The 13,200-nt window shown below is 39.1% G+C and overlaps 2 protein-coding genes across 5 annotated transcripts in view; one reads left to right on the top strand and one right to left on the bottom strand.

The window, feature by feature from the left end:
- itfg1 (integrin alpha FG-GAP repeat containing 1) overlaps positions 1-9,105 on the bottom strand; it is a 130,967-nt gene extending 121,862 nt beyond the window's left edge. The window contains exons 1-6 of the mRNA XM_018697450.2: positions 8,872-9,105; positions 8,557-8,641; positions 8,187-8,320; positions 7,559-7,616; positions 7,009-7,086; positions 6,796-6,890 (exon numbers count right to left, since the gene is read on the bottom strand). Coding sequence (XP_018552966.1) covers positions 6,796-6,890; positions 7,009-7,086; positions 7,559-7,616; positions 8,187-8,320; positions 8,557-8,641; positions 8,872-9,049 — 628 coding nt within the window. The 5' untranslated portion in view covers positions 9,050-9,105. The remainder of the gene's footprint in view (positions 1-6,795; positions 6,891-7,008; positions 7,087-7,558; positions 7,617-8,186; positions 8,321-8,556; positions 8,642-8,871) is intronic.
- Positions 9,106-9,573: 468 nt separating this feature from the next.
- Positions 9,574-13,200, top strand: part of phkb (phosphorylase kinase, beta) — a 91,505-nt gene continuing 87,878 nt past the window's right edge. For 2 of the 4 annotated variants that reach the window (XM_018697422.2, XM_018697423.2), the window contains exons 1-2: positions 9,574-9,687; positions 12,290-12,376. In XM_018697422.2, the coding sequence (XP_018552938.1) occupies positions 9,624-9,687; positions 12,290-12,376 (151 nt within the window). In that variant the 5' untranslated portion in view covers positions 9,574-9,623. Of the gene's footprint in view, positions 9,688-9,740; positions 10,106-10,833; positions 10,940-12,289; positions 12,377-13,200 lie in introns of those variants that run through there. The other 2 variants (XM_018697424.2, XM_018697425.2) reach the window with 2 other exon arrangements.

Raw genomic sequence — 13,200 nt, 5'->3', positions numbered from 1 at the left:
TACCAAAATAAACACAGCTTCTCTTTTGCCCGTTTGACATTGCGCCAGCTTTCCTGGAGGCGGAGATGTTACAAACGACACACCTCAAAGGGCTGGCGCATAGCACCAGGCGCTCCTAACATGCCTGTGAGCTCACTCCAAATCTCTCTAAAATGAAGAAATTAGAATGTGAGGAACAGTAGTGAATGCAGCTGAAGTGTTAATGAAGATGTAGGATACATGTGGCTGTGGGCGCCGAGGCTTTAGCACTGGGAGATGTTCTTCTCTGTTTTGGAACGTGTAGATTGAAAACACAGTTGTTTAGATACTTGGAAATAAGACCAAATTATTTCTGTTTTGTTTTGGCCTTCTATCCACACTATGCAAGCTTTTTCCTCCACTGAAAACTCAGCTTTCCAAATCCTCACCCAAGAGGCGAAATTTGTGTGGATGTGGAAACTTGACTTTTCCAAAACACTGGCCTATTATTGTAAGATTGTCAGGCTGTTACAAAAATGCCCAAAGTACTTCCATGAATTGGACAGGCCAACAGTTAATCAAGATTTTCACTGCAGTCATTTATTTTCAGTCAGAAACCATTATTGACACACCTCTGTTTCTTTTATAAGACAGCTACACAAGTATATAATGAAGTTATTTGAAGGTGAGTCTCAGTGCATCAGCCCATGAATGTTTTGGGGCAGTGAATCAGGCTGCCTGTCTGATGAGGCTCTGTTTATGAGCCTGTTTGCTGAGGTGCTCCTTTTGATGGCAGCATATCATTCAATTTAACTCTGAACTAGGCTTAGATATGAGAGCTCCCCTTGGATTATTAGATGAAAGGACCAGAGAAATATGGTGTATACATACAGAGTAATAAAAGAATAGGGGAATAATAAAATGTTATTACTTTATTATTATTATTTTGGAAAGGAATTGCCATTTCTATTGTTTGAAATGCCTGCAATATCCTTCCTCAGTGAGTGAATGTCTCTCTCTGTGACAGTGACCTGATTACCAAAATGACGATTAAAAAAAGCCTCACCCTGCCATCCAAATGTAAACTTAATCCTTGTATAATCAATTCTTCTTCTTGGCCACCCTTATTAGGTGGCAAATCTGTTCTCTTTCCCCCACCACCACAGCATTATTAGTCAGACAATCAACAAGCCACTTCGACACAGAGCAAGTTTAATTGGATGCTGCACAGAGCATTACCATACCCGTTGCCTAGCAATGAATCCGTATGCCAGTATTGCTGTCTTTGTGCATGTTTTGCCCAAAATGGCATCTATAATTACTTTGCAATTACTACCTTTCGCTCAAACAAGTTCTTATCATGCTCCTGATAGCTCCCTGCCTAGCGGCGCTCTTTCGCAATTGACATGATGTGATATGGCCCCTGCAGGTTACTATGATCCTGTACCAAAGACATATCTAATATGGGTGAATATTCCCAGTGTAGACCATTCAAATAATAAGGACATCTCCTGTGGTCATTTGGCTTTGATGATTACAGAAGCTTTGAGGATTACTGAGGCACCTGCTTGCATCAGCCATCTATTGTATAAAACTGAACCTCTTGGCTGTCCTGCAAAAGCTGTCCTGCTAATTAGTTGTCACTGTGGTGAGAAGTAACCAGAACAGAGCAACTACATCTACAAAGCCAGTTCAATGCTTAATGATGTCTCTGCTTTTGTGGTGGAAAAAAGTATAGCAATATACTGTACAAACAACTTTCTTCATGGCAACACTGTTTCTAGGTGCAAACTAAAACCAACTTGAAGACCAAAAGGTTTAAAGCATGGTTTATTCTTAGAGGAAAATCCCAGTGAATCTGCATGAAGAACTGCAAGCCATGTTCTCCTAAATTTCTCTTAAATGTATGTGATATTTTATCCATCCCTCTTTCATGCCTCTCCTTACACTCTTAACTCCTGAAAATATGTATTTTTGACTGAGGTATAAAAGTCATAGAATGAGCGGGAAAAAAAGAACTTCCTTAAAGAGACCTGAAATCCCTCAATGTGCAAGGACAGACACAAAATAACTGGGAAACAAAAGAGCATGAGCACAAAGCTGTTATGAATGCACTGCTGTTAGAGACACTGGCTGGAGGAGGATGATAGTAACAAAAGAGATTAGGAGCCATATGCAGTATGTCGCCGCCAGGTTGGTTGGCTGGAGAGTCCAATAAGCGGGCTAAATGAGGCCTTGACACCGGCCAGGAAACAATTCCAGACTTTCTTTCATTGGCAGTGCTGATGTAGTGAGGTCAGCCAATACACTACCATGGGACTGTTTACAGCTATGACACTGGACTGAGATTGGAGTCGTGACATGGCCCTGAAACAGCCCTCATCCTCCTTGGACCACACTAACAAAATACCTCACTGTACTACTGTACGGGCGAGTGAGAGAGAGGACACTTATGGCTTTTCAACATGAAAACTTTGCTTGAAATGATGAGAGGTCTTATAATGATTACTAAGTTACTAAATACTAATTACACGTGTTTTGCTATGCTGTGTTTTCATGAGTTACTTCATTTTGCCCTGTTGATTGACTGTAATTAGACCCATTCATCAAGATGTACTCCTCTTGGACTTGTTATTCCCCCATTAGCCAAAGCACTAAAAAATTGATTAGCTTGGATTTTATTATTACACAGAAACTTTGCATTATGTATCACCCAGATATTTTTTTATAGGGCTTGGGTAAATTCATTCTTTTTTATTCATTTCCTGTTCATGAAATTTGAGTTTTCAAGTGTCTCGCACTTATTCCCTACAGTAACTCAATTCTGTGGGTCTTAATAAAGATGAATTAAGATGAATGTGCTTTCATACCCTCATTTTATACTCATTAATATTACACAGTTTTAAGGCATATTTAATTGCTATAAGCTATGAAATTATGTGGCGAGAAAGCCTCATATAACTTTTGGGAAACTTCAGCCAAAACACTGGAAGACCCCACACCCAGAGGGTAAATGGTAAATTCAAATATACTCGATCAAGAAAGTATCCTAGAAACAGTGCTGCTGATGTTGGTTGTGAGCAGTTATTATGTACTAAAAAGGGCTTGTTGAAACGTACTAGGTTGCACGTTTATTAGGCACATGTACTGTAGCTACACCCTGTGCATTATAATACAACATCCATGTAATGACTGTAACCTTGAGAAGCTTATCATGTTTGGTTTTAGTTAAGACTGACACACTGAATAAAGTCTATATGGTCATTTGGAAGCTATATAGTAGTTTGTGGTTGGGCTGGGCGACATGGCAAAAAATATGATCAGGTCATAGCCAAAAACTGTAGCCTGTTGTCATGTTAATGCTGCTGTGTGATTGGTTGTTAGAATAAAATGCCCATATCGAATAAAAATGCCATACGTTTATCGTCTTAATCGACATAAATTTTATCACGATCCCAGATCAAGATAATTTTATCACCCTGCCCTGGTGTACTGTATTATTCTGAGAGGCATTTGGAATACAGCCATACCCTGATTTAATTGGCTATGGTGAAAGATGAATCTTTAAAAACATCAATGGCAATTGATAGTCCCATCAGCTCTAACTTAACTTAAACTGGCTGACTAGGACCCAGATTGTCTTCAAACTCACTCTTTCCCTGCTTAAGCCACGCTGTGATGCTCCAGCCGGTACTGCTTTGAGGAGCAGGTGGTCACAGCAGACAGTGAGCTGAGCTGTGCTGAAGACTCACCCAGTGCCTTGCTCATCGCCCCTCCCACCCTTCCTCTGCCCTTCATCTTTCCATCCATCCTTTTCTTTCAGACCATTCCTGCAACCATTCATCCCCTCGGACTCAGCTTTATTTTTCCCTCACTTCCTGTCTTTTTTTTCTCCTCTCCCCCTCGCTCCCTCCATCTGCATGCCCCCACAGACAGTGGCAGCCAAAGAGTCTGACATCCACCAGATGTACACTGGGCTTTATTCCACTGGTTCTCCTCCTCATGTTCTGTTGTTCCCGCAGCATATTCACCCACAACAAACTGATCATAGCTGAACGCATTTCAGCAGTTACAAGGATTTCATCATCACTGTCCTTGTGTGTGTGTGTGTAGGGGTAGGGGTGTGGGTGGGTTCCCACAGTGGAGGCAGAGAGTGGAAGCAGAAAGCTGACATGCATCTCTCTGATTGACTGATGAGTTGCAACATACTGAATAAAGCAGTAGAAACCAGTGATCCCCATCAATATCCAATCTATTTTAAAACAAATCCCAAAACACCCAAAGTATTGCTACTAGGATTGCCACACAAAGTGCAAGTTTATTGACACTCTCCTAATCCCTAAACAGATTAAATAGGAATTAAAATCTGCTCTGGTTAAACTGTGACAGCCCTGGGAATAAAACCACATGGCACAAAAAGATACCTGTAGTGAGTATGACATGACTAAATCCTCTCTGATTACCTTAAACACGGAGGATTAGTTTCCAGAGGAAAAAAAAAAATCCTCCCATAAGTCTAAGTGACAGCGCTACACTTAGTGGGCAGAAGGACAGGAATGAGATGCTGTAAAACAAGAACGGGGTGATTTCTCCATTCACTGGTGAAGAAAATGGCTATTCCATTCTCTCTTAGCCAACTTGAAAATTGGCAGCATTAAATATATGTTTTGGTCTCTTGTCTGGTTCCTAGACTTACCTCAGGAGAAACTTTGTGGAATGCACTTCAGGAAGCAATGTCTGTAAATTTGTGTAGCTGCCTGAAGTTTACAACTACATCACTACTGCTGCTTTTTAGATTTCATGTTACAAGAACAGGGATCAGCAATGGTCTGGAGAAGAATTTTGAAACCAGGCAGAATCAGAAAATTTGGTAATCCTTCAGTTGAAAAATACCCACATTGGTTAAGAGAAGCAAATCACATGGATTTTATGTCTTCATGCACCCAGACGTTATGTTTTCAGTCGTCTTAGACACTTATTACTACAATTTACAATAAGCAGGGTCTTCTTGCGACACTGTAGCTCAATAGGTGCTCAGAAAATGCTCCATGTAAAAGAAAATTGCAAATGAGCTGCTAAGAAAGTTTCTGGAATGAAAATTGTGTTTTTAAAATAAATAACAAATAAATATGGAGACATAAGTACATGCCATTCTAAATCAGGGTAGATGAGCACGGAGTGTAAAATCAGGACTTAATGATATTTAAAACAAACAGCATACAGGTCATTAGGTCTGTTCCACTACATGAACTTAACGGCCCATGACGCCACTGGTTACTTGTGCTTTTGTTCCTCAGCTGCACCTTCCTGTCCTCTGAGGAAAGAATCAAGCAGCGGGCTAGTTTGACATTAGTGAGCAGAGACACAGTGGGACCAGCAACTGACCTGATCTGTGGGATGCAGTCAGCTCTGCCCCACAGCTAAGCTCCACTTACCAACCAAACAATGCATAAAAATGATGCTATTTCTCCTGATATCTAAGGTCGTAAAACATTTTCAGTGACTTGTATGAAATACAAGGCGGACCCTGGAATCAAAGCCTTACGGGTTCTTAATGGTTCAGGTTACAAGAAGCTGCAGGTTAAGTGTCATTAATTTCCTCTAGTGGAAAAGATCTCTGCAACTGGTATGGGTTGGTTCACACATTGTCACCTCTTGATTTGATCCAGCAATGTTTGATGCATCCATGATGCGTTATTAGGCGTGCCCATAACTAGTGTGTGATACCAAGGCATGTGTCTGTGATTGTACCTATGAGTGTTATGAGTTGTACACTTGTATGACACTGCAGATTAGACTTGAGTCGTTGTAAAGCTGTGTAAAGCTTCTGAGAGGATACATGCCAATCCATAGAGAGCATCATGTAATTAAATGTGCAAAATTACATGCTTTTTCTGCCCCCTGTGATGGTGATACCCCAAAGGATTTGTCATTTCAGCAATGACAGTCCTCTGTTCCATTTTCCATGATTTGTTCTCTCCTAACATACTAACACTTATTTATCCATGTGGGGAAACACAGAAAGCCCATATTGGAAAAATAAGCCACAAAAGAACATGGTAGGGATTCAGGTCTAAGTTGTAGAGAATCAATGGCACATGACACAACATGCTGTTGAGAATGTGGGATACATGGTACACGGTGGGGTCTGACAGGGGGTAAGCATGTGCATATTTTCTGTTACTGTGCTCACTTACATGGTCAGTGTTAGCGTACAGTTGCAGAGGCAATAAATTTATTAGCCAAGACAATAGTGCCACTGTGGCTTAAACTCCTTTTTTCTCCAGTAACAGGATGGTCCCCTGTATACTCACTTCATCAACCTGTGGTTCTAATATGGAATACTGATTATTTTGGAGGATATCTGACCTTTTACTGAGTAAATTAGTTAATTTAAGCAATAATTAACTTTGTGTCCTGAGTTCAGAGCATGGTCAGCCTGAGGCATTACAAGAAACATTTCAAAAACACTGATAGATATTAATCAATATCTGGTCTGTCATATATCCTCACGCAGAAAACAGGAGAAAACAGAAGAGAAAAATCAACTTTATCTCCTAGAATCACATGACCTCAAGTTTGACCTCCAATTCACCTGCCTCCAATTAACTAATTTTATTCCCATACAAACCCACAGCTCTGTCAGGTTTCATGACCAAGAGGCAAATATCTGCTATTAAAAGATAATGGTTTCTGTCAAATTCAAAATAAGGTTTTGTGGTTTTGTTCCTGGAAAAACAAAGATTTGATAACATTTCTCCCTGAGGAGTATGTATGTGCTGCGAAAGAAGTTTACACCTGTATCTCATGGTTGGACATTGCTTAAACATCACTTACCAGCAGTGAAGTCCTTGTTGAGGTCAATGAAAGCATTAGAGTGAGGGATGCGCATGCTGAGAGGTGAACTCAGTGCATTCTGCCACATTGGAATCCTAAAGGGAAGAAAAACCATAAGGCAACAGCAGGATTTAAAAGCACCACATTTTAGAAAGCTTGTGAAGAATAGAAATAAACTCAGGAAATAGCAAGCGACTTTGAGAATTACATTACCTGTTGGTGAGATAGCAGACTTCAGTAGATAGCTTATTGGTCATGCCAAAAATATCTGGTATCATGTCCCCATTGAAACTGTGGGAAGTTTTAAAAATTGAAATTAAATCAACACTCTTTATAATCTTGTTACCTGATTTAACTGTTTATTAGATACATACTGTACAAACTAATGCTACAGCCCTAATGCTACTTTCCTATGGTGACACTGTTTAAGAGATGTGGAACCACCTCTGCGGTTATTTTTAAGGCCACAGTCAGTGGTCTTGTACTTCATTGTTGGACTTCATTATATTGAGGTGTTTCAAATGTAGTTTTCATTTCATTACACTGATGTACCAGATAAACTGATACCTTTGTCTTTTTTTTAATCCTTACTAAGGTGATTTACAATTAAAAAACTGACAGGAGACAGTATTTCAAAAACCTGATTGATAACATGCAAATCTGGCAAAACTAAACACAAGGAACATTACTTTTTCCATGACCAGCACTATAAGCAGAATATCTAAAACAGCATTTTGTAAACACAATTCAGATGGATACTCACTCCATAACAAGAGGTTGATCTGTGAAGTTCTTGTTCAGCCTGAGCCAACCGCCTATATCTGCAGAGGATGATCAGAGTTAACACAACCTGATTAATGCTGTGTCTGACAAAAACACACTATAAAAAATCAGTGGGCTGGTCAAATCAAGCTAAAGAGTAAATATTCAAAACAATAATCAATGTACACCACATTATAGTGTCAATATATAAGAATGCAAAGTTATTTTACAGTCGTCAGTTGTCATTGTTCTAGACTGAATGATAACAGGCCTTATAGGCTTTGCTCTACCCAAATGTCCCAGTAGGTCATGGCATTGTGACAGTGAGCCTAAACAGCTTTGACTGACATGTTTGCTTAATAAGCATGGCCAGATATTCTTTTCTTCACTTTAAAAGTTTGTCTATCTTTATAAGTGGTTTTTCTGACTTAGCATTGCAGGAAATGGTGGAACTAATAAAATTAATTTGGGCTGCACTCCAGCAATTTCTGGAAGCATTGCAGCAATTAGTCTGCCCAGACCTAGTTTGTTATTTAAATGATGTGTGCTTATAAGGGTGAACTAAATCACTCATCAATGGTCTCTAGCCTCCATCCACGCTCACCACCCATTCACTGTTGGAGCTGTACCTAATGTCTGGTTGTTCCCCCAAAAGATAAAAACAGATGTTGGTGCCTCTGGCTTGATCTGAGTTGTAACAAGGACATCCATCTGGGAGTCTCCATCATAGTCTCCAGGAACCACACTGGTGACGATGGTGTCGCTGAAACAGGAGGAAGTTTGCCCATTAATATGAGAGTCAGTGACATGGTGCTCTTGTATTTGCTCGGCTCTACTGTAAAACATTCCCTCCTAGAGAGCAAACATAACCACTCTGACACCTGAGTCACCTCCTTAGTACGGCCAAACAAAAGGAAATTAAGACGTGACATGTTACATAAGTGTAAATGGAATTACACATTATAGATGAAAGGAAAAAAGAGAGAGTCACATATTTACCTTGGCAAAACATCTTTAATTTTCTGGACTTTAGGCTTGAAGTAAGGTGTTTTCGAGTCAGCCAAGAATATCACCAGTTCAGACTCTGAAACAGGAAGAAGTCAACATTGACATACATAATAAATAAAGCTCAGTTAATCTCACATCAGAAAGATAAATAGAATCATAGCGGTGAATTGTAGTTCACATACAATGTTAACCATTATTACCGCGACATCCCTAAATTACAATCTACATCATTTAATAACACTACACGTAGTTTGTACAAGCGGGTAATTAGATAACATGACAGAAAATACTGAAGCATTAACGTACGCTTTCTGATAATGAAGATGTCTGTTTGTTTATCCGAGTTAAAATCTCCAAATGCTGCAACCGTCCCGTAATTTTCGGCACCGAAAAGGTCGGTCGTTACATCCTGAAGAGCAAATGTGTTATACTGTACCACAAAAAGTAAAAAAAAAGCCAAAATATTTAATCTAAATATCCGCATCCTGCTAGTTCAGCTCCTCACAACAACACCCAACTGCAATACGGCACCCCGCTTTACGATAGGGTGAAACAGCAGCTTTAAAAAAAAATAAATGTCGGATTATGTTAAATAAAATATTTGAATTCATACATATGCTCCGCTATTTTTATTTTTTTGGTAAAATATGGAGCTAATGCACTGAAGTAAGGGTAAATAGTGCAATATTAGCGTTTCCTTGTTTACGTTAGTGTCGTGCTACCGGGTAGTTTGACAGTTGACAGCTGCATCAAGCTAAAGAGACTAGCTAGAGCTAAGTCGGAAAAGAAGGAACTACTTTCAGAATAAAGGCGCGACGTTTGTGGAGCTGGGAAGTAAGTGAAGTGAACACATTGTAACGAATACAAGACCTTAATGCTCACTAATATAACATTAAACTTTACTTAAACAGTTATTAATTATTTACTAAAAGGCCACGTCACATCTCTACGCGTATGTTGTCCAGAATGGCTGACATAAACAATACTTCCTTGGTTTTATTTCGAAAGGAACTACCGGAAATCTTTAAACGTTCTGGCTTAATTAACACTGTGTCAACATGGCGAGCTTGGCAGATGTCGGCTGGAAACTCCTGGAATTCAAAGCCCGATCAAAACGATCAGGTCTGACTTATTACTTTGCATGACATCGTACAGCGTGACACGCCCGATTGTTTCTTTTGTGCCAGTGCTTGTGTGAGATTGTCTGTTTTTAAAGCCACTGAGTACGGGGGTAAATGTGACTTGATCTGCCCATTTAATTTGTCCACTGCAGTGTACAAGTACAAGCATGAAAGGTCAGAGGTGTAAATGTGCAGCGCTCAGGAGCTATTTTAAGAGCTTCTCACCAGGTCTCCTTTCGCTGTTACATCTCACCCATAGTTAACTGTGCTGTGTGCTCTGCATGAGGTGTTAGTATTATCCAGAGGGCCTGTTTGGCCTTGTGAAAGCTGGCAGACTCTTCCTGTTCTTGCACTGTTGGTCAGCCAGGCACTCGAAGGAACGTGATCTCATCGTGAAAGTTTGAAGAATGTTATACAATGTAAGGATAAAAGCATCACAACAGCTGTTATTCATCATCATATGGAGAAACACCATCATTTCTACTTACCAATACAACTTAGAAAAAACACTTTCCAACACTTTTGGCTTCCACAGACACATTAAAAACGCATTTAATATTATGATTGTAAATTTCATCAGCTGTTTTTTACCTGTAGCTTACTTTTCTTAGCTGTAGCAAGTAGTAAGTAATCTGGGTGTGCTAGATGTGGATTGCATAACATTGTTCCCCCATGAATCATCAAGTGGCCTAGTGTCATAGTGTGAAAAGTCTGCAGCATGTGCAGAGAATGGAAGGAAAACATATCCTGATCTTAAAGCAAAAATTCAGATTTTCAGTTAAATGGAATAACTCGTACCTGTTTTCCCAGTTTTCATTCGACAGCAGTATTAACATGGTGGTACAGCATTCTCATACCATAGCATTTTGAGTTAAATGTTATGGAGCATAAAGGGTGATAATTAGTGAAGTACTGTCCTAATTTAGTGACATGGGTTTTCAGCACCATCACATAGTGATTCATCATTACTCTATATCTGTCAAGGGTTAGAATAATTTTCATTCCTAAGCAAATGAAATGCATTATAATTTTTTGCATGTTGTTCATGGTCATCATCACCCCAGGGTGTAATTCATTGTTGATTCGTGCTTGTCTAAAATCTAACTCTAACTCTGTGCTACTAACTCCTTCCTGTGAATTGCTGTAGATTTGTGATTTAGCTGAGAGAGACGATTGGCCTTAATTTCACCTTTTGAGAATGGCTGGTTCAGTGGCTGCGATTACCCGGCCGCATCGGAAAGTTCACAGACTGGGTAAGTAGTGGTAGCAGATCTGAGGAAAACAATGCAGGACCATGGAGGTGACCAGTAAAGATCACAAGGAAGTAACTTTGTTATGTGGACACGAGAAGCTTATTAACCATAGCAAAACATGTTTGCCTTAATATGTTGAGAACTGTAAATAATAATAAATATTTTTTTCCCCCTACTTTCTCCTGGTCTTTAAATAATATTTTGTGAAGTTGATATATGTATTTTAATATTTTATCTCATACTGGTTACTTTGTTTCTGTAAGCAGCTTAAATCATAATATAATTATTTTGTGACCATTAGAAAACAAAACGAGAAGACAGTTACACACTTTATCTTGCTGAATGTGTGAAATAGTGTAATGTTACCAATGATTTACTCTGAATTGATATTGTTGATACAGAATGTGTTATATAGGTTTAGTATTAATCATCTTGTTCCTCCACTGTAATCATGAAAGACCCAAACGTAATTAAAAATTAATTTACAGTCATATAACTTATTGTATCTTTAAGAGTGTTATGGGTCTGCATCACTGAGCTTAGTCATGGGATTGTCTAAGACCAGCCAAACACAGACAGCCAACATTTGTCTGATCTCATGTTAGAAATTAAAATTGGAATATTGGACTTCCTCTATGCTCTTTTAAAATGTTATCTTTAAAAAGAGATGGATTGGCTTTGTCCCCTGCAACTTTTAAGCTGATGGAAATTATGCTAATTTAAGTCAGAATGTGAATTTTTCAGTACCTGTGGTATTGACCCAAGGTCGAACCTATTAAAATGCAAATCTCAGCAAAGTGAAAAGTGTCTGAAAATAGAGAAAGTCTAACAGATGGGGGTTTCCCTCAAACTCCTGCTCTTTCTCTGCTCAGAGGAAAATGTTAGGGAATATCTGGTGGTGAGTCACATTACCATTTGAATTTGTAGCTCCAAGCCTGAATATTGTCTTGTGTGTTGAGCCCCCTGAGATGCAGTGCATTGCAGTGAAAAACCAAATTTACTGATGGCATGTGTTGTTGTTTTTTTCTTTACTTTTTTTTCTTTTCTCTGGTGCTCATTTTCTCTTACCTTCATTGGAAGTTGGTAAGATTTGATGAAAGAAAGACAAACACAAACTATTGCTATTGAAGAGATAAGAGAAATAAGACTATTGTCTCAAGATTGAAAAATACTACCACACAATTTTAAGATGAAAACCATGGTTTGTTGATCTCACCTTTGTCCAGTTTAAGAGAAAAAAAATAAAAGGATTTTTTAAAGATTCATTAACAACTGAGACATCAATTTTGGAAAAGCTGTTGTGGGTCAATATTTGGAAGTTTGTGTTCTAACAGATGTTTTCTTCCACAGGTTCCATCTATGAACCTCTTAAGCTTTCCATTCTCCAGCGTGAGGATGAGCCCCTATGGGAGAAGCTGGACCGCTACTACAGTGCTGGTAAGTGCATATATTCATTACTGGCAACCTATCAATATGTACAGTAAGGGTTACCTAAAATTTGGAGCTATACCTATATAATGCAAAGCTATCTGAAATAAAAGGCACTGCTGTGAAGCACCAAACCAACAGTTTTACCTAGTGGAGTATGTGTAATTGCAAACTATCAAGTTGCATTAAAAAAATCTTTTTGTTACCATGCTCCAGGATATAATCATTTTTATCTCTAAGAACAGGAGGCTGGCCTGCAACATGGCCACACTGTTGAGCTAATGCATGCAACTGTAAAGACTGCAGTTGTTTTGTCATTGCCAATATTCCAAAATTGCAGCCTTGTGTATTGTGATTACATCTTGCAGTCATACAGTATTGTCTTGAGAGAAATTGTTCTTGGCTGGCAAGATAAAAGTGTGGCAGGGGGTTTCCCGAGTGTTACGGCAGCAAAAAACATGCAATGACCTGAATTTAATTTCATGCAAAGGTGCTCTGGCTTGGCTTGGCACTGCAGTGAACACAGCTGGCGGTGTTTGATCGTGGGAAGCTAGTGAGGGATCTTGTGAGTGCTACTGTTTCAGATGCTCTTATACTAATTGACCAGGGGTTCTTCAATAACAGTATGAAAGTATGAAAGAGACAGCATGAACCTTCGCCAGAATTAAGTCCTGGTCACATCAGCTATTAACAGGGAAGATCCCCTGATGTCACTCACGTATTCAGAGCATTTATGTGCACTTGATAGTTTTAATATTTCTCAAAAATATTACCAGTGTCAAACAAAAATAAAGAGAGGCCATACTTTTACATTACAACACAAGTCTGAAAGA

This window comes from Lates calcarifer, linkage group LG2 (genome assembly GCF_001640805.2).
Source record: "Lates calcarifer isolate ASB-BC8 linkage group LG2, TLL_Latcal_v3, whole genome shotgun sequence".
NCBI lineage: Eukaryota > Metazoa > Chordata > Actinopteri > Centropomidae > Lates > Lates calcarifer.
This window is presented reverse-complemented; position numbering and strand designations above follow the sequence as displayed.